Source organism: Ascaphus truei, chromosome 4, assembly GCF_040206685.1.
Source record: "Ascaphus truei isolate aAscTru1 chromosome 4, aAscTru1.hap1, whole genome shotgun sequence".
Taxonomy (NCBI): Eukaryota; Metazoa; Chordata; class Amphibia; order Anura; family Ascaphidae; genus Ascaphus; species Ascaphus truei.
The window spans coordinates 264,211,138-264,232,932 of NC_134486.1; the positions used below are offsets into that span (position 1 = coordinate 264,211,138).

Genomic DNA, 21,795 nt, shown 5'->3' on the forward strand with positions numbered 1-21,795 from the left:
TTCAATTCTGATGTTATTGTTTACTATTATTTATTTCATATTTCTCTGCTATCGCTCTAGGAAAACAAAACAGGGCTTTGTCTCAATTTTGGATTGGGAACAGCATAGAGATTTGACACCCTTGCAAAATTTTGCTCAGATTTCTGAGGTTCAAGGGTGTCTATTCCAAGAATCTGGACGTGCTCTGTACTATTATATGTTATTTATGGCGTTCAACACTTATCTGGGCATATTTGATACAGACTACCACCTTTAAATTCTAGAAAACACTAAAAATGTCTGAAGGCAAATATTTTTATTATGCTTTATTTGTACACATAATTTTGCAAACAAGAAACATCTGGGCCTTCTCATCAGCTTTACTTATTAAACATTGGATGTTCATGACTTCCAGTCTTTATATCTGGAACACGTCTGCCATTTACATATCATAATAATACTCACATATAAAGAAATATATATTTACATATGTACATGTACAGATACACATACTGTACACATAAATAGTAATACTTATCAGTTTGCAATGTAGTAATTTAAGTACAAAATGTGTGATTGTTTTCTGAGATGTTGAAGCAATTTATACAATATATACATATTCATGAAATAAATGCCTGTGAGCTATTGGCTGAAACACCTGGATGGAACTATAATGGTCTCTGTATTTATTATTTCTAGTTTGCACATACCCTGTGATGAAATCTTCACATTAATCCCTGCCCTCTATATAATTGAATCCATGGTTCTACAGTGTTTTTATCCTGCCACATTGAGCACACTTACTACAGTATAGAGTTATATTTTTACTAACAATAGTTCTTCGTTAGGAATCAATATTTGAGGGATAGATGTGGGGGCAAAGAGAGAGGCAGAGAGATGGGGGGTCTCGCAAGGTGGCGACACTGTGAGGAAGGGGCAGTGGAAAACTCTAGTCCTGGACCCCCGAGAAAGCTGTTTGCAGCCCTGACTGTATGGAACCCTAATGAAGGCCATGATGTTGGTTAATTCGAGGGTGAATTAATAAACCAGGTTTGTTACTTCTCTATGAGCCCTAAGATTTTTGTATTTATTATTTTTGGTACTGTAGTTAGCTATACCACCTCTCTTTTAGAAGCTCCCAGGTATGCTCAGATTGTTTTCTTTTTGTATATTTTGTTTTTTTTTCCATTGGACAGTTTATTACATGTATTTATTCCCAATTACTGAAGTTCAGAGTCCATTTATACTGCATTGAGTTTTATATAAGAGAAAAAAAACAAAAACAGTACAAATGTCATGAATGAAAAGAAAGGCAGATTACGCATATATGTTTAAATATATACATTCTGCTAGCCAAACAGAGTGAAAATACTTTACAGTGTTACAGTGCACCTGTGTATTTGTTGATGTTTTTCACGGTGCTAATCATACAGTATGTCACTGCTTCTCAAGCATGGAACCCTGCAGAGTTAATCCTCCTGGGAAACTTACTGTCCTTGGGGCCGTGGGCGCTGTAGCCGCAATGTGGCCATACTTCAGCCGTACTGGAGCAAATCGCGGCACCGAGGACAGCAAGTCTGGCTAGATCTGTACATTGTTTTATTGTAAGTATACGCACGTGATATGCTGCCTTTTTTGAGAGCTATTGCTTAATCATACAATGGCAAAGGGAATGGGACTCAATGTTCTGCTCTTCTTCAGGTGTTGTGAAGCCCTTGCAAGTAGCTCTAGCAAAACACGCACCAGTATATCAAGTTAAAAAAAATAAATGATGCAGGAAAGATCATTCTGGAGTACGTATCAATAGCGTGAGTGTTCTGCATGAGGCGTAAGCCTACATGGCCCTTACGAGCTTTCTTCCTGGTGGAGTTAGAATTAGGACTCAAGGCTACATGTACCACCATTTTGTCCTGCTTCTCCATATCTTCTGCCACAATCGGGCTTCTGGTGTACCCGGCCAGGTTATTGGCATCAGAATCGCCATACATTCCATCCAGCATCATGGTTCTTGTGTGAGATATTCCACATGTACATGGAAACTGCTAAAACAAAAAAGTATTAGGTTAAGTATTGTAAAAGGGGACTCAGGGGCCCAGATATACTAAACAGTGGTATGACATAGATCACCTTAGGGATGCAATTTCCCCCCAATATGACCAAGTAAGGTGTTATTTATAATGTTCACATATCAACGCCTGCTGTTTATTCTCACTTTCGCCACTCCACCAGACAGCACAGAGCTGTTTTCCATGTAGACTACAAAGGATTTTATCAGAAAAAAAAAATCTTATTTTAATCTTCTCCAATAGGGTTCTTTTAGGTCTACTAATGTCACTGAAACCTGCATACATCAACCTCCGGTAAGCCAAAAATGTGGTATTATCAGCCAAAAAAAAGGATTATTTTCTATGGTGCAATACATCAACGTTGCATCACTACAAATACTGCATTTTTCTTACCGCAACCGATAAAAATATCAGGACTGGCATAAAAATGACTAAATTCCACAGTTCTGGTTATATTGATGCCATACATCAAGTCCTGATATTTGTTACTGTTAAATTGCTGGATTATGGTCCATTTACTTAGATTCGTGACAACATGTCAGAAATCTTATGTTGAAACGTAACAGCCTGTTGAAGTGTATAGTCACGGGACAAATGCTAATAGCACTGCTGTAATGTGGACTATTCCTGAGACAGATGAATTCTGCCCACGGTGATACACTTCAATAGGCTGTTACGTTTCAGCATAAGATTTCTGGCATCCTGTCACCAATCTACCAAACTCGTGGATCAACAGCGCTGATACAGCGATGCTACAATGATTACAGTCCCTGCCCGTGCTGTTTATTTTTAAACCCCTATTTTTTATATTCATTGATGACAATAAAGTATTTTAACACATTCATTAATCATTTCTGTGATTGAGTGCCCGGCTACTAGGTTAACCTTTTCTCTCAGTATTTGTTTAAAAATAATCAACGTATAAAAAATTAAATAATAACCTTAGGTTTGGGTCATGAGAAGCATCCTATCTTTTAGATTCAGGTGCACAGCATACTACTGTACATGATCCTTAACTTAGTCTTGTTTCTTAATTAGAGGCAGATAATCACTACGTAGCCATACTTTGCTCAGCTTTGTTCCTTAACCCTAAACAAAGGGCTGAGGAAAAGATTATTCAGAGCTAGCGAGAGGTTTGTAGCACATTATTGATCCAACTGGTGTAACTGCCCACTTATCTTTATAACCCCCTCCCCCTATTTTATTCTGTGCCCCATTAATGTCATTTTAATCTCTTTAGCAAATGTTCATGACACTTGGATTATTGTACAATCATTTGTAAAAGTGATTTTGGAAAAGCAGTGGTATTGTACCTTATTCTGTGAACATCTTATTCCTGCTATTTATGGGGGGGGAGGGGAAGCTCTTTCGGCCCTATTTTCTAAATATTTGTGGTCTTTTGATATTATAACAATGAAAAGTGAGAAACCAATTGAAATGTTATTGTCAAAATGCAGATTTGATAGTAAACAAAAGTGATACTCCGTAGTATCATAGTATCATCTCACTTCAATCACTGATGTCAGTGAATATCAGTAACAGGCTGGTAGCAATGCAAGTAAGAAAATACAAATAAAAAGTTTGAATGGTACAGTATATGCAAAATGAAAGGTTTCATTCAAATGCAGTTTTTAATTTATTTACTAATATTTTGAGTCCAAGTTCAATGGACCTTTCTCAAGGTGAAAAATACTTTGAGAAAGGATGGATATATTGCCTGCATCTAAACAGTTTCAGATGCCACCAAAATAATAATAATGTACAAGCATTCTCGTTGCTTGTTGTGCATTAAACAGAGATTCATCCTTACGACACTTTATGTTCTTTGATATATATAGGGCACTAAGGAAACTTTACTAGAGGGAGTTAATTCCCAGATCTCTTGCAAATCATTCTCATCCAATGATCTTTGTGCACTTTTAACATGTATGAAGGCTTTCTGTTACCCATCTTCCTTGGGCAAAATGATTGCAGTAATGAGCTCCCCAACCCTAGAGACTGGCACATGCTGTCACTTGCTCCCAATTGAGAAACTCTAAGCACTTTCCTTTGCAGAGGCTTGTTGTTGCTCTTCTGAATGACAAGACCATCAATTGAAATTTGGTTCCTGCCATACAAAATCTATGATACTTCCAATGGCTGACATTTATTGGTATATGCAAATATGCATCTTTTAGGTCTATCGGTGCCAGATATGCCCCTGGCTCTATTGCTGCGATGATCGACCTCAGGGACTCCATTTTGAAGTGCCGAATATTCAACCAGCGATTCATGGACTTGAGGTCTAAGACCGGTTTGAATCCTCCAGAAGCTTTTGGAACAAGAAATATAATGGGGATAAATTCCCTTGACTTGCTGATTGACTGGAACTTGTATGGTGACATTTTGTTGCAACATATTTAAAATCAATGCAAGTAATGCCTTGGCGTCTTGAAGCAGCCTTTGTTACACAAAGAAATCCTGATCTGGTTATTTTAGAAATTCTAAGGCATAAGCTTGACAAATTACATTTAGTACCCAAATATCTGATATGTGAACCCAAATATCTAGAAACTGAGATAGTCGACCCCTACAGCGCTCTCCTTCCTGAATGAGTAAAAAAAAAGCTTCAGAAATTCTATCTTCTATTTGGGGACCAAGTAGTCTCTCTTCTTACTCCACTCTTATGCAGTGTTTTCATTCTGTGATGTCCGGCACCTGGACCTCACTCGTCTGTAATGTAACCCTCCTTGCCCGGCTCTAAAGGACTTTACATCGAATTGACTAAATACTGTACATGGCAGTGCTCAGTCTGTTATAGGTGCTGGGTCGGTGCAGGCTGGGTGTGGATATACAGATAGAATAAGGATGGGGGCCAGGAACTTTGTACAAAAAGAGCTTTATTGAACATCCGTTTATAAGTAGAGATGGCAATTTCTGTGAGATAAACCGCAGCTGCTGTAGGATAGTGTAGACAATGATCACAAAGGATAAGGATTGCTTAAAGCCTAGAAAAAGCCAATAGTCACCCACTGGAAACCAAGGGCAAAATATAGTAGAGAAATCCCTTAGTGAAAGCAAACTAATCCAATATCTTGGCAGCAAATCTTCAGCGGTCAGTTGGAGTGATACTCACAAACCCGAAGTAGGTGGTCCCGACATCCCAACCAACAGGATGCTTTTTTCCCAGTCTCTAGACAGTTTTCTAATTGTCCATCAGGAAAACTAATTTTTTTCGGTTTTCCGCTATTAATTTTGTACCAGCCCCTATATGAGGGAGCGATAGAATTAAGCAGCTCAATAGGCGCAAGATGTTTTGGATTTATTCTTTAAACACTATCACTTTTTGGGAGGAATGTAGAATGGAATCTAAAACATTTCCTATAATACCTATATGATCTAGATCAGCGTTTCCCAAATGGTGGGTTGCGACCCGGCACCGGGCCACGGAACCAAAATTGCCGGGTCGCAGCGAGGCTGGCCACGCGATGTCCCTCCCCAATCTCCCCCCACCCATACCCCCTGCTCAAGGTAAAAAAATGGCGGCGATTCCCCCGCGGTCCCGCGCGCATGCCCAGGGCAAGCAGTGCCTGCTTCCCCCCCCCCCGCTCCCAACGTGGGACGGAGGAGGAAGTACCAGCTCCTCTGTGGCCCGCACGTTATGTGGGATGGAGGGCGAAGTACTAGCTCTTACTGCGGCCCGCTTCCCCCTGTGGCCAGCTCCCGAGCTCACCTCCCGTGGCCCCACCTCCCGCGCCCCCATGCCCTCCTCCCGTCCCGGGCAGCTGCCGCAGGGAAATCGGGGGCAGCAGGGGAAATCGTCCGGCGGCAAGGTAAGTCACCCCACCCAGTCACTGTCACTCACCCAGTCACTGTCACTCACCCAGTCACTGTCGCCCAGTCAGTCACTGTCGCCCAGTCAGTCACCCAGTCACTCTCTCCCACCCAGTCACTGTCACCCACCCACCCAGTCACTGTCACCCACCGAGTCACTGTCATCCACATAGTCACTGTCACCCACACCGTCACTGTCCCCCACCCAGTCACTGTCAAAGTCACTGTCACCCACCCAGTCACTGTCACCCACCCACCCAGTCACTGTCACCCACACAGTCACTGTCATCCACACAGTCACTTTCACCCACCCACACAGTCACTGTCACCCACCCAGTCACTGTCAAAGTCACTGTCACCCACCCAGTCACTGTCACCCACCCACCCAGTCTCTGTCACCCACCCAGTCACTGTCACTCACCCAGTCACTGTCACCCACCCAGTCACTTTCACCCACCCACACAGTCACTGTCACCCACCCAGTCACTGTCAAAGTCAAGTCACCCACCCAGTCACTCTCACCCACCCACACAGTCACTGTCACCCACCCAGTCACTGTCAAAGTCACTGTCACCCACCCAGTCACTGTCAAAGTCACTGTCACCCACCCAGTCACTGTCACCCACCCACCCACCCAGTCACTGTCACCCACCCAGTCACTGTCACCCACCCAGTCACTGTCACCCACCCAGTCACTGTCACCCACCCAGTCACTGTCACCCACCCAGTCTCTGTCACTGTCAAAGTCAAGTCACCCACCCAGTCACTGTCACCCACCCACACAGTCACTGTCACCCACCCAGTCACTGTCAAAGTCACTGTCACCCACCCACACAGTCACTGTCACCCACCCAGTCACTGTCAAAGTCACTGTCACCCACCCAGTCACTGTCACCCACCCACACAGTCACTGTCACCCACCCAGTCACTGTCACCCACACAGTCACTGTCACCCAACCACCCAGTCACTGTCACCTACCCAGTCACTGTCAAAGTCACTGTCACCCACCCAGTCACTGTCACCCACCCACACAGACACTGTCACCCACCCAGTCACTGTTAAATTCACTGTCACCCACCCAGTCACTGTCACCACCCACCCAGTCACTGTCACCCACCCAGTCACTGTCACCCACCCAGTCACTGTCACCCACCCACCCAGTCACTGTCACCCACCCAGTCACTCTCTCCCACCCACTATCACCCACCCAGTCACTGTCACCCAATCACCCAGTCACTGTCTCCCACCCAGTCACTGTCTCACACCCAGTCACTGTCTCCCACCCACGTCATTCACCCACCCACCCACCCACTGTCATTCACCCACCCACTCACCCACTGTCATTCACCCACCCACCCACCGTCATTCACCCACCCACCCACTGTCATTCACCCACCCACCCACCGTCATTCACCCACCCACCATCATTCACCCACCCACCCACCGTCATTAACCCACCCACCGTCATTCACCCACCCACCGTCATTCACCCACCCACCATCATTCACCCAACCGTCATTCACCCACCCACTCACCCACCGTCATTCACTCACCCACCCACCCACCGTCATTCACCCACCCACCGTCATTCACCCACCCACCATCATTCACCAACTGTCATTCTACTGTCATTCGCCCACCCAGTCACTGTCATTCACCCGCTCACCCACCCAGGCAGACAGTCACATGTCTTTTGTTGAAAATACAGAAAAAAACATTGCAATGCAACCTGTTTATTTTTATATCTCATAGAAAAGATGAACGAAGAAGTTCATCGATACCCCTAAAGATGCACTCTAAACCAAGCGTATATGTTCCTTAGGCTATAAGGTAAAATCCCCTATACCAGAAACTAAAAAGGAAAGGCGGCGCAAAAAAAAAAAAAGTTTTATTACATATTTTCTAATAATAGTTACACTCAAATGGATAAAATATAGGTATGAACTAAACCCCTAGGAGGAGCAATTGGAGTAAGGATTGGGTATAGTGTAGACCTTATTGATATCTACAGTGACTATTGTCTGAGATTAACCCCTTCCACTCCTGCGATAAATTCGGACATATGACGCTCATGAGCTAAACACATTTCTTATGCATAATTGGTAACCAGAGTCAAAACACCAGGGTAGTGATAGTGTCACATATAGGAGTGTATACTCGTTGGTCAATGCTGTCTGTATACCTGTAGTCGCTCTGTTAGCTTATGTGCTAGGTGTCACATTAATAAGCCTGTAACTGAGTGTTAATTAGTTAGGCTTTAAACAGTTTATGCACGTTTATGTAATCGGCCACATTCAAGGAAAGGACACCAAATCTCTAGGCAGGAGACAATGTTAGTTGTATTTGTAAGTTCTGCTCCGTATATATGCTATATACCAGGGTCAATGCTAGTAACTGATTGCCAAAACATTATATAGTAACAGTTGATACACTCATAGCCCTTCCCTCATATGCATGTGGATACCTGGCTTGTAGCCTGAATAGATAAGGCTATCTCTAATAGTGGCTAGATATTCACAGCTTCCCAGAGTAATGCCTGACTTCATATGCACACAATATGCACAGCTGTGCACTTGTCAGGCGGCCGTGGTGTAATTGCCAGCAGCGCTATGTGTAAATAGAAGGCTAGGGTTTCCGACACTCTGGGAAGAGAGGGGTAAAGGGAGAGAGAGAGAGCGGGCTACGGCGAGCCCTATAGCAGTAAAAGAGAGGCATACGACCTGTTCTAGCGTCTGGTACAGTCCTCGCAGTCACTCCTCCGGTGACGTCACCCTCGTGACGTCAGCAACTTCCGACACGTGTTTCGCGCGTGTGACGCGCTTCTTCAGGGGGCGAAGCTGTGAATATCTAGCCACTATTAGAGACAGCCTTATCTATTTAGCCTACAAGCCAGATATCCACACGCATATAAGGGAAGGTTTATGAGTATATCAACTGTTACTATATAATGTTTTGGCAATCAGTTACTAGCATTGACCCTGGTATATAGCATATATACGGAGCAGAACTTACAAATACAACTAACATTGTCTCCTGCCTAGAGATTTGGTGTCCTTTCCTTGAATGTGGCCGATTACATAAACGTGCATAAACTGTTTAAAGCCTAACTAATTAACACTCAGTTACAGGCTTATTAATGTGACACCTAGCACATAAGCTAACAGAGCGACTACAGGTATACAGACAGCATTGACCAACGAGTATACACTCCTATATGTGACACTATCACTACCCTGGTGTTTTGACTCTGGTTACCAATTATGCATAAGAAATGTGTTTAGCTCATGAGCGTCATATGTCCGAATTTATCGCAGGAGTGGAAGGGGTTAATCTCAGACAATAGTCACTGTAGATATCAATAAGGTCTACACTATACCCAATCCTTACTCCAATTGCTCCTCCTAGGGGTTTAGTTCATACCTATATTTTATCCATTTGAGTGTAACTATTATTAGAAAATATGTAATAAAACTTTTTTTTTTTTTGCGCCGCCTTTCCTTTTTAGTTTCTGGTATAGGGGATTTTACCTTATAGCCTAAGGAACATATACGCTTGGTTTAGAGTGCATCTTTAGGGGTATCGATGAACTTCTTCATTCATCTTTTCTAACATATGTATTAACCCCCATTGCACCTACCTTTTTAAGGACCTCTTGGTTTAATAGGTGAGCAGTTCTCTACTAACCTTTTATTTTTATATCTCAATAAGAAAACAGTTAAATAAAAGTTGCGCGCTAAAATATATTTTTTCGTGGTAGGTGCGCTATGGGTTGGGGGGGGGGGCCTGCTCCTTTCATTTGTCCCGGGCCCCATGATTTCTCTTGGCGGCCCTGGATAGGAGGTAGGAGGTGGTAGGGGGGGGGGTGGTGTTGTACCTGTGCCTCCTGTCCTGGCTGTCCCTTCCCCCCGGTCCCCTTGGTGCGGGAGATGGGCGCGGGGGCGGGCAATGTTGGCTGCGCAGTCACTGGCGGGCAGGGGGAGGCGGTGGAGCCGCCTGCTTGGACCGCCGTCCTTTCCTCTCTCCCCCGCCCCCCCTCCCTCCAGTCACTCACATCCGTCGCTGCCTCTAATTCACTGTGTGTGTCTGTGTGTGTGTATAGGGGAGAGTGTGTGTGTATCAGTGGCTGTGTGTGTATCAGTGTGTGTGTGTGTATCAGTGTGTGTGTGTGTCTGTGTGTGTGTATCAGTGTGTGTGTGTGTGTGTGTGTGTGTGTGTGTGTGTGTGTGTGTGTGTGTGTGTGTGTGTGTGTGTGTGTGTGTGTGTGTGTGTGTGTGTGAATCAGTGGCTCTGTGTGTGTATATCAGTGTGTGTGTATCAGTATCAGTGTGTGTGTGTGTGTGTGTGTGTATCAGTATCAGTGTGTGTGTATATCAGTGGCTGTGTGTGTGTATCAGTGTGTGTGTGTGTGTATGTGTATCAGTATGTGTGTGTGTGTGTGTGTATCAGTGTGTGTGTGTATCAGTGTGTGTGTATCAGTATCAGTGTATGTGTGTATCAGTGTGTGTGTGTATCAGTGTGTGTATCAGTGTCTGTGTGTGTGTTTCTGTGTGTGTGTATCTGTGTGTGTGTGTGTGTGTGTGTGTGTGTGTGTGTGTGTGTGTGTGTGTGTGTGTGTGTGTGTGTGTGTGTGTGTGTGTGTGTGTGTGTGAATCAGTGGCTCTGTGTGTGTATATCAGTGTGTGTGTATCAGTATCAGTGTGTGTGTGTGTGTATCAGTATCAGTGTGTGTGTATATCAGTGGCTGTGTGTGTTTCTGTGTGTGTGTATCAGTGTGTGTGTGTGTGTGTGTGTGTGTGTGTGTGTGTGTGTGTGTGTGTGTGTGTGTGTGTGTGTGTGTGTGTGTGTGTGTGTGTGTAGCAGTGTCTGTGTCTGTGTGTGTATCAGTATCAGTGTATGTGTGTGTGTGTATCAGTATCAGTGTATGTGTGTATCAGTGTGTGTGTGTATCAGTGTGTGTATCAGTGTCTGTGTGTGTGTTTCTGTGTGTGTGTATCAGTGTGTGTGTGTATCAGTGTGTGTGTGTGTGTGTGTATGTGTGTGTATCAGTGTGTGTGTGTGTGTGTGTGTATCAATGTGTGTGTGTGTGTGTGTCAGTGTATAAGGCCTCGGGGGACACCTCTCCCAAAGAGGGTTCCCCCCGCGATGCCACTTACCCGGCGTGCTCCGGCTCCACGACTTCACCGCCGCGAGCGGGACCCTCCAACTTCCTTGCCGGTCCCCGCGCTTGCCACAGAACGCGCGCATGCGCGCACACACAATCACGGACCTTTCTGTCCTCCCGCAGGAGCTTCCACCCCCAGCTTGGGTCGCGCGCACCTCTCCCGCGCGGTACACACGTCTGACGCGCGTGCACCGCCCACAAGCCTCGCGTCAAGCTAATCAGCCGTGGCACTGTCCCTCACCTATCCCTGCCTCCCATGGGGCTGCTCCTCCATTCCTCCCCCTCTTCCCATTGGGCTCTGCTCTCATTTATAACCTGCTCAGCCATTCCTTCTTTGGCTGAGCATAGCTTTGTGTGACCTGTGTTACCCACGGTCGTGCCTGTCTCAGTTCCTGTCTCTTTTTCTTCCTTAGTGATCCCTTATGTACCGAACCGGCTTGGCTGTGGACCCGCTCTGGACTTTGACCCTTGGCTTGTACCCTGACCTCCTGAACTCTCCGACACATTACCTCGGCTTGCGGATTCTGACCTACCCCCCGGCTCTGGACCCAAGGCTCTCGGTACCAACTATCTTATGGAACCTCCCTTCTCGTCTGGCAAGTATCTTACTTTATCTTATACTCCCAGACGGTTCCAGACGCCTATTTTCCACTTTCCAGGCGTGTCCCCATAGCTGTGGGTGCAGTTGTTACCCATCTCACCTCAGTTTCGGGGTCCCTCCTTGTCCGTGGTGAGCACAGCGTAACATTATCCTCAGCCCTACGGACATGGACCCCGAAGAGGTTGAGCAACCAAGCCCCATGCAGCGACTTCTCCAGCTAGAGGCGCAGCTTGCCTCCATGACGCAGGAGCTCTCTAGACTCTCCTCGTTGCAGCCTTCCCCAGGCACCTCTGCCATGGCAGCTGCGGCGTTTCCCTCTCCGGGTCTTCCCGTGGCTGTGGATCCTCATCTCCCAGCTCCCAACCGCTATGCAGGGGACCCCCACGAGTGCAGAGGGTTTCTCAATCAGTGCGAGATTCAATTTGAATAATCTCCTTTGCGCTTTCCTACTGCACGTTCAAGGGTGGCCTATATTATGTCTCTCTTGAATGGAAAGGCCCTAGCCTGGGCATCCCCCATCTGGGAGCAGGAGCCTGCCATGACGCGTGACTATCCTCGCTTTCTTCGAGAATTCAGGCAAGTATTTGATACGCCTGGTCGCCAAATTACGGCAGATTCTTCTCTCTTTCACATTTCCCAGGGTACTCGTCCTGTCGCCGAGTATGCTCTGGACTTCTGGACCATCGCGGCGGAGACCTCCTGGAACGATGACTCACTCTCCGCAGCTTTTTGGCAGGGTCTGTCGAACGCCATCAAGGACCAGCTGGCCACTATGGAGAGACCTACCAGATTGGAGGATCTCATTGCAGTCTGCATCCGCGTGGACCAGCGGCTACGAGAGAGAAGACTTGAACGCGCTCTTCCTCGTACCACCTCCTTTCGGTCTATCAGCCGTAGTCTCGTCCATTACGTTCCCCAACCCATGGATGAGCCTGAACCTATGCAGATCGGAAGTCATCGGCTATCCGCGTCTGAGAGACAGCGCTGACGAGAGGGTGGACTGTGCCATTACTGCGGTCACCCCGGTCATCTGCTGGTAAGCTGTTCCCTGCGGCCGGAAAATGCCAGGACCCAATAAGGTATGAGAGGGTCTCGTTGGGTGTCATCTCTTCTCCTCTTTCTTCTTCTAAAGAACTTCCCACTCGAATAATGCTGCCTATCTCTCTGGCCTGGAATAACTCCCTGATCCCCGCCTCCGCATTTATAGATTCTGGGTCTCAGGCAAACTTTATTGATCAGAATTTTGCCTATAGGAATGGGATTCCCTTCCGATCTATGGCTGTTACAGTTGGTCTGGAAGCCATAGACGGGCGTCCACTCCAACCAGCTTTTATTTCCCTGGAGACTTGTTCTCTATCCCTCTCCACGGAGGACGGTCACCAAGAGAAGATTATCTTGGACGTGATCCATACTCCATCGGTAAATGTGATTCTGGGACTCCCCTGGTTGCAACTACACAACCCACAACTGGATTGGGTTAATAAAGAACCCATACGATGGAGCCCCCAGTGCCTCAAGACCTGTCTTCCCCCCAAACGGATGTTAGCCGGAGTGGATTTACCCGCAGAGTATAAAACTTCCCTCCCAATGGTTTACTGGGACCTGGCGGACGTTTTCGATAAGGTACGTTCTGAAGTGTTACCTCCCCATAGCGACTTTGACTGTCCTATTGACCTTCTTCCCGGTGCTACCTTACCCAAGAGCCGTTCTTACCCTCTATCCATACCCGAGACCAAGGCCATGGCCGAGTATATCCAGGATAATTTGAGGAAGGGGTTCATCCGCAATTCTTCATTTTCAGCTGGAGCTGGATTTTTTTTTGTTAAGAAAAAGGATGGTTCCCTGCGCCCCTGTATTGACTACAGAGGTCTTAACAAAATTACGATCAAGAACCGTTATCCCCTGCCACTCATTTCTGAACTCTTCGATCGTCTACAGGGGGCAACAATTTTTTCCAAACTTGATCTCTGCGGAGCCTATAACCTTGTCCACATCCATCAGGGCGACGAGTGGAAAACCGCCTTTAACACCCGGGATGGGCATTATGAATACATAGTCATGCCTTTCGGCCTGTGCAATGCCCCGGCGGTCTTACAGGAGTTTGTCAACGAGATTTTCCGTGATCTCTTCGACAGCTTCGTTATTGTATACCTTGACGATATCCTTATTTTTTCTAAATCCCTCTCTGACCACATTCAGCACACCAAATTAGTCCTGTCCCGCCATCGGGAGAACCATCTCTACGCTAAGCTAGAGAAATGTTCGTTTCATCTTTCTTCCATTCCCTTTTTTGGATACATCATTTCTAGCACTGGCTTCTCTATGGACCCAGTCAAACTCAAAGCTGTCTTAGAATGGCCACAACCCACTTCCCTGAAAGAAATACAGCGATTCTTGGGATTTGCGAATTACTATCGTAAATTCATCAAGAATTTTTCTTCTACCGTGGCCCCCATTACTGCCCTTACCAAAAAGGGAGCTAACACAGCAGTTTGGTCTCCTGCAGCTCTCCAAGCTTTTGACTCCCTCAAAAAATCTTTCGCTTCTGCTCCTATTTTGCGTCATCCTGACCCCGGGCTTCCCTTTACCCTAGAGGTAGACGCATCCGACGTCGGTGCTGGCGCCATTCTCTCTCAGAGACAGTCCCCACAGGCCAAACTTCATCCCTGTGGGTTCTTTTAAAAAATAAATTCTTCGGCAGAACGGAACTATGACGTCAGAAACAGAGAGCTCCTGGCTTTAAACTCGCCCTTCAGGAATGGAGACATCTTCTGGAGAGAACGGAGACCCCCATTTCAATCTTTATTGATCATAAAAACTTACTTTACATTGAGAGTGCACGTCGCCTTGGGGCACATCAGGCTCGATGGTCTCTTTTTTTCTCGAGATTTAATTATCTCATATCTTACATTCCTGGCTCAAAGAATCAAAAGGCAGATGCACTTTCACGTCAATTCCTGTTCGAGGACAATTCCGAAGTTATCTCCGAAACAATCTTACCCTCCAAATATATAATTTCGGCCAACTCTTTTGATATCCTGGATCAGGTCATGGCAGCACAATCTAACCTCCCGAGGGGTCTTAAGGTGCCGGTCGGCCGTCTGTATGTAGCTCCACGCTTCCTTAAGAAGATTCTTGAGTGGGGTCATTCTTCTAGGTCAGCCGGTCATCCAGGCATTAGCAGAACTTCTGACCTCATTAGTCGTACCTTTTGGTGGCCAACCATGTTGCAGGACATTTCGGAGTACGTAAAAACCTGTCCAATCTGCGCCCAGGTTAAGACCATTCATAAAAGGCCGTACGGTCTTCTACAACCCCTCCCTATACCAGAACGCCCATGGAGTCATCAGTCCATGGACTTTGTAATGGAACTTCCAACCTCTAAAGGGATGAACACCATTTTGGTTGTCGTGGATCGTTTTTCCAAGCAGGCCCATTTCGTCCCTCTCAAAGGCCTACCCAATTCCGCCACCCTGGCAGACGTTTTTGTTAAGGAAATATTCCGCATTCACGGAGTTCCTCTTTCCATCATATCCGATCGAGGTACACAATTTGTCTCAAAATTTTGGCGGGCCTTCGCTCGCAGGATGGATATCACCCTCCACTTTTCTTCCGGGTATCATCCCCAAACTAATGGGCAAACTGAGAGAATGAACCAGACTCTGGAGCAATACCTCCGATGCTTCATCGCGGACAGCCAGGACAATTGGGTAGATTTACTTCCGTGGGCAGAGTTCTCCCATAATTCTTTAAAGAACAGCTCCACGCTGAAATCCCCTTTTTTCATTAATTATGGTTTTCACCCAGGTCAGCTACCCATCACCTCAGTTCCTTCCGGGGTTCCAGCGGCCGATGACCGAATCAAGGATCTTCAGGAATCCTGGAAAAAGATCCAAGAAGCTTTGAGAAAGGCAACCCACAGACAAAAGGCACAGGCAGATCTTCACCGCCGCCAGGCGCCAGTCTTCAAACCAGGGGATAAGGTCTGGCTCTCCTCCAAGAACATTAGACTGAAGACTCCGAGCCACAAGCTGGCCCCCAGCTACTTGGGCCCATTCTCAGTAGTGGAACGGATCAATCCTGTGGCATATCGTCTGGAACTTCCTCCATCCATGAAGATACCCTCAGTGTTCCACGTGTCACTGCTAAAACCTGTGTCCCAGAGTCCACAGTTCTACAGGACACCGATTGACCCTAAGTTGGTCATAGTTCAGGGGCAGGAGGAGTTTGAGATTCAGTCTATTCTGGATTCCAGGAGGACGAGGGGTTCGGTGCAGTACCTGGTTCACTGAAAGGGCTTTGGTCCAGAAGAAAGATCTTGGGTACCCTACCACCAAATACATGCCCCTAGAGTGCTGAAACTCTTCCATTCTAAGTTTCCCCAAAAACCATATTGGAGTCGTCCTGAGGCCGCTCCTCAAGGGGGGGTACTGTAAGGCCTCGGGGGACACCTCTCCCAAAGAGGGTTCCCCCCGCGATGCCACTTACCCGGCATGCTCCGGCTCCACAACTTCACCGCCGCGAGCGGGACCCTCCAACTTCCTCCCCGGTCCCTGCGCTTGCCACAGGACGCGCGCATGCGCGTGCACGCAATCACGGACCTTTCTGTCCTCCCACAGGAGGAGCTCCTGCCCCCAGCTCGGGTCGCGCGCACCTCTCCCGCACGGTACACACATCTGACGCGCGTGCACCGCCCACAAGCCTCGCGTCAAGCTAATCAGCTGTGGCACTGTCCCTCACCTATCCCTGCCTCCCATGGGGCTGCTCCTCCGTTCCTCCCCCTCTTCCCATTGGGCTCTGCTCTCATTTATACTCTGCTCAGCCATTCCTTCTTTGGCTGAGCATAGCTTTGTGTGACCTGTGTTACCCACGGTCGTGCCTGTCTAAGTTTCTGTCTCTTTGTCTTCCTTAGTGATCTCTTGTGTACCGAACCAGCTTGGCTGTGGATCCGCTCTGGACTTCGACCCTTTACCTCGGCTTGCGGATTCTGACCTACCCCCCGGCTCTGGACCCAAGGCTCTCGGTACCAACTATCTTCTGGAACCTCCCTTCTTGTCTGGTGAGTATCTTACTTTATCGTATATTCCCAGACGGTTCCAGACGCCTATTTTCCACTTTCCAGGCGTGTCCCCATAGCTGTGGGTGCAGTTGTTACCCATCTCACCTCAGTTTCAGGGTCCCTCCTTGTCCGTGGTGAGCACAGCGTAACACAGTGTCTCTGTGTGGCTGCGTGTGTGTCAGTGGCTGTGTGTGTGTATCAGAGGCTGTGTGTGTGTATATCAGTGTGTGTGTGTGTCAGTATCAGTGTATGTGTATCAGTATCAGTGTGTGTGTATCAGTGTCTGTGTGTGTGTGTGTATCAGTGTGTGTGTGTGTGTGTGTGTATCAGTGTGTGTGTGTGTATCAGTATGTGTGTGTGTGTGTATCAGTATCCGTGTATGTGTGTGTGTGTGTGTGTGTGTGTGTGTGTGTGTGTGTGTGTGTGTGTGTGTGTGTGTGTGTGTGTTGTGTGTGTGTGTGTGTGTGTGTGTGTAGCAGTGTCTCTGTGTGGCTGCGTGTGTGTCTGTGTGTGTGTGTGTGTGTGTGTGTGTGTGTGTGTGTGTGTGTGTGTGTGTGTGTGTGTGTGTGTGTGTATCAGTGTCTGTGTGTGTGTGTATCAGTGTCTGTGTGTGTGTATCAGTGTCTGTGTGTGTGTGTGTGTATCAGTGTCTGTGTGTGTGTATCAGTGTCTTTCTGTGTGTTTATCAGTGTCTGTCTGTGTGTGTATCAGTGTCTGTGTGTGCATGTGTGTCAGTGGCTGCGTGTGTCAGTGGCTGCGTGTCTGTCAGTGGCTGCGTGTGTGTGTATCAGTGGCTGTGTGTGTGTATCAGTGGCTGTGTGTGTGTCTGTGCAGGCCAGCAGTGGCTGTGTCTGTGTGGGTGTCTGTGCGTGGTCAGTGTCTGTGCGTGGTCAGTGGCTGTGCGTGGTCTGTCTGTGTGAGTTTCTGTAGGTCAGTGACTGTGTGCATCTGTGCAGGTCAGAGAGAAAATGGGGGGGGGGGGAAGAGAGAATAGAGGGGACTGGGAGAATATATAAAATCTGTATGGACATTCATAACTGTTTTATTTTACCTATAGGAGATAAAAATTTTTTAGGGGGTCACGAAGGAGAAGTTAAAAAATAACCGGGTCACGGAAAAAAAAGTTTGGGAAACTGATCTAGATGAACATTATTATTATGGTCCCTCCTGCCTGCCTCTGCATAGCCACAGTTTATGTGATACATTAGTATGTATATATGTGCACACACACGTGATACATTTTTATTATACATTTGTATTTATTGCTGTCTTGATACTTATGTCTCTATATTGTTGCTCTTCTTCAAATGATGGGCTTTTTGTTAGTTACTGTAGCTTAAGCTTTCAGCAATTCAGGTGAAGACAGACCTTATTGCCTTTGAGTTTCTATTGAATTACACACAATATATTAACATATTATCTATTTTATTCTCAGTAATATTGTTATTATAATTAATTGACTATTTATGTGTTGCTATTCTTTAGACATCCAATTTATTTAATTATCTTATGAGTCAATTTTTATAAATATGTCCTTCATGACCAAAATGTCATTTACTCCAGAAGGTAATTGTTTCCCTGGGTTTTTTTTACCTGGGATACAGGTTGACATTTCTTCTGGTGGGGGAATGCCTATAAAGTGACACCTATTTGACTCTGAAAACCACTCTTTGACAAAGCGCCATTGGCGAGAAACGCGTTAGAGGTTTTCTTTTTCATTTTTAGGCTGACGCCTCAATAAATCTTAGGTTTTTTTGTTTCAAGTTGCATCCAGTTCTCTCCTTTCTGCAATGCTCCTTTTTTACCTTATTCATCTATTTTCATCCATTGGAGGCATGCTGTTAGTAGACAGTGTGCACTACAACTAATCAGCTGGTTTAGCTCACACTGCTAGAGCTGTTGTTCTGAATAACAAAGATTGTGTGGGTTCAACTTCTGGTCTTCTTGGGTCTGACACCAGACCGCATTCCTAATGTCTCTTAGACTTGTCAACCCAATAACACTTTGTGTGTTGTTCGGAAGCAAGTGGAATAGCTTCCTGCAGTTTGTTGAGTTTTATTTATTGTAAAATAAAGTATTTCAATTCAGTATGTATCTGGCACATGGAACAGTGAATATTTCTGTCCCTGTTCTGCTATACCGTAACCATTTTTATGCATATCTTTCATGTAGCAACAAAATTAGTGCATATACAGTACTTGTATTAGCCCTCTCCACCTGGCTTTCTTTAAAAGCAGACCTCTTCCCGGTTGATAGTTTAATGATCCTTGTGGGGCACACCTGAGATACCTGTGAGATACGCTAATAGCTTGAGTAGCTTCATGTGTGAGCAGTGAGCAGCTCAGACGTAGGATGTGAAAATAAGCTGGTTTAGCTCACACTGCTAGTGCTGTGGCCTAGTAAAGCAGTGGTTGTGGGTTCTAGTCCTATTGGAACTGACATGATTCCAGTTATTACAGTAGGTTGGTGCCTTAGACTTATTATGAACTCTATATACAGTAGTTGGTATGGAAATCTTTTTAGGAAGTGTGGGGTGGGACTCATTTAAATATACTTTGCATATTCATTAGGATATCGCTCAGGTGTTCTACTTTCTTAGCAAAGGCATGTCTCCCTAATTTATTGGGAGGGACACTTGAGGGGATATAAATACAACTGGTGACTGCTAATAAAATTAGGATTCTCATGACCTTTATTAAATTGGTAATGTCTTCCCGCTTGAATGCACCAGACATCTCCTGTACCCCGCTATCCTCCAAGGAAGGCTCCTGCATAGGTGTAAAGGTACTCTCACCTTGACAGGGATGTTTCCCTATGCTAATCAAATGAAGTCTGCAACCTTGACCTCTTATGCAAAGACCCCCTCGCATCCTCTGTTCTTTTTGCTTCCAACTGTTCCATCATTATGTTTTTCATCAACACCAATAGTTCTGTCATCTGTGATGGCATTTTTACTTTTAAGCAGTATTCCTGATACATTTTGCACATAGTTTCTTAGGATAACTGAATGATAATCTATGTTCACAGTCAGCGCAGAAAAGGTGTTTAGAAAATGTTGGCAGTTGCTTTCCTTTGGTTTTGTAGTGGTATCTTATGAGGCTTCTTTGGAGAATGGCTCAGTCTGATCTGTCCTACTGCTGTGCACGTCAGACTCCTGAAGCAGTAGGTCTGTGCCCAAGCCTCCTTTTTCTGACCTTAAAAGGGGAAGCAGCCTTTGAGGTCAGGAAAAGGAGGCTTGGGCACAGACCTACTGCTGCAGGTGTCTGACATGCACAGCAGTAGGACAGATCAGACAGAGCCATTCTTGCCCAAGCAGGCTTCTTTGAAGGCTGGTCAGCAAGCCACACCCTCGTGCTATCCAATCAGGAACCCCCAGAGACTCACACTCTTCCATGTGGAAGTTCCTGCCTGCACTTCTGGTCATGCTAAGTTACGCACTGGGCTTCATGCAGACAGGAAGACACTGGTTTTCCCATAGCTTTGGAGGCAGTGCAAGTGCTGCATCCGAGCTTCACACCACCTCTCCTCCACCATCCAGAGAGGGAAAGAGGTCGGGCCTGATGACCGACACTCGTTGTCACCAACGGCTTGGAGGAACTTTGGGTCATCCTTTACTCAGCATAGGCACACTGCAGGCTGCCTAACAAAACATAAAAGGAGGTATGAGGTAGGACATTGATTCTATTCTACCTCTAGCTAGAGGAGGGGCCTTTTCCTGTTATGCTACATGTTGCCATAGGGATGACAAAGAAAATGTGGCAAGTTGAACTTCCCCTAAACTTTATATATAAGCCCTATAGTAACTAGGAGGGGATCAAAATGGATCTGAAAACAAATTTGGATCAACAATACATTTATAGAAATTGGTGACCTTGTTACTAGTTTGCTTACCTTTTCTCTCAGCTTCCTTTCCTTCCTCTCTTGCACTGTGGTCAGGTAATTCACAGCCGCATATTCCAACACCGATAGGAAGACGAACACAAAACTGACCCACAGGTAAATGTCCACGGCTTTGATGTATGACACGCGTGGCATGGAGGCGTTTACTCCGGTAATGATCGTTGACATCGTTAGCACAGTTGTTATACCTGGAAGAAAGAGCGACACAATTAATTCAGACAAGTAGGTTACATTCATCTTCTGTTTAACGGCAGAACAAACCTGCCAATATTCCTTCTTTCCAACAAAACACAATCATCCCAAATGAGTGAGAATTCACTGTTTATTTTTACTGAGATCACAAGATCACAAGAATTTGTGGGTGGTTAGGCCTACCACAAAGGTTGCAGGAGGAGTTAACCACTTCATTGCCAAAAGAAGGGGTTAACCCCTCCCGCTACCCAACCGGTAGGCCTGACCACCCACCCTGTGCCAACTACCCCCTTCACCCACCCCTCTACCCCCAACAAAAATTAAAATACAACAACCCTACTACCCAACCACTCTAACAACAAACACATCCCACCCAAACACATACAGTACAATAATGGGAAAAACTCCTAATATCCAGATCTGGATAATAGCGCATTTGCCCATTAAAAATTAAGCATTACCCAGCCAACATAAGGTAAATTAAAGTTCTACTTACCCCTGTCAGGACGAAGATCATCCTTGTCTTCCAAAAAATGTAAATTAAAAAAACAACTACTGCCCATTAACCCCTTAATTACCTTAGTGGTTAGTAAACACAATGGTAATTAAGGGGTAAACCCCCCTCTGCCGCTAGCCACCCAGGTGGCGTTATCAACCTCCCGGGGCAACCACACCACCCCCTCTACCCATTGATTGACCCCCCTATATGGGCATGGATTGCCACAATGACAATGAATGGGCAACCTAAAAAAAAGAGCCACAAAATAAAACACATGACATTTAAATAAAAATAAGCATTTGACAATAAAGCCATTGATTGTGACTGTGGTAAACCATGCCCACAATATGGGTATGGATTGACACAATGACAATGCATGGTCAACCTAAAAAAACAAAACATAAAAAATAATGTACATTACAATTAAATAAAAACAAACATTTGCCAAAAAATGCATTGCTTGTCACCCAGAAAGGGTCATAGATAAGCACATTGCCAGTCAATATGCAACCCCAAAAAATACA

General features: G+C 45.9%; 1 protein-coding gene across 2 annotated transcripts in view; it reads right to left on the reverse strand.

The window, feature by feature from the left end:
* Window positions 1-273: 273 nt before the first annotated feature.
* LOC142493415 (gamma-aminobutyric acid receptor subunit rho-2-like) overlaps window positions 274-21,795 on the reverse strand; it is a 113,103-nt gene continuing 91,581 nt past the window's right edge. Inside the window, exons 8-9 of one of the 2 annotated variants that reach the window (XM_075597443.1) lie at window positions 20,572-20,768; window positions 274-2,018 (exon numbers count right to left, since the gene is read on the reverse strand). In XM_075597443.1, the coding sequence (XP_075453558.1) occupies window positions 1,707-2,018; window positions 20,572-20,768 (509 nt within the window). In that variant the 3' untranslated portion in view covers window positions 274-1,706. Of the gene's footprint in view, window positions 2,022-20,571; window positions 20,769-21,795 lie in introns of both variants that reach the window. The other variant, XM_075597442.1, reaches the window with a different exon arrangement.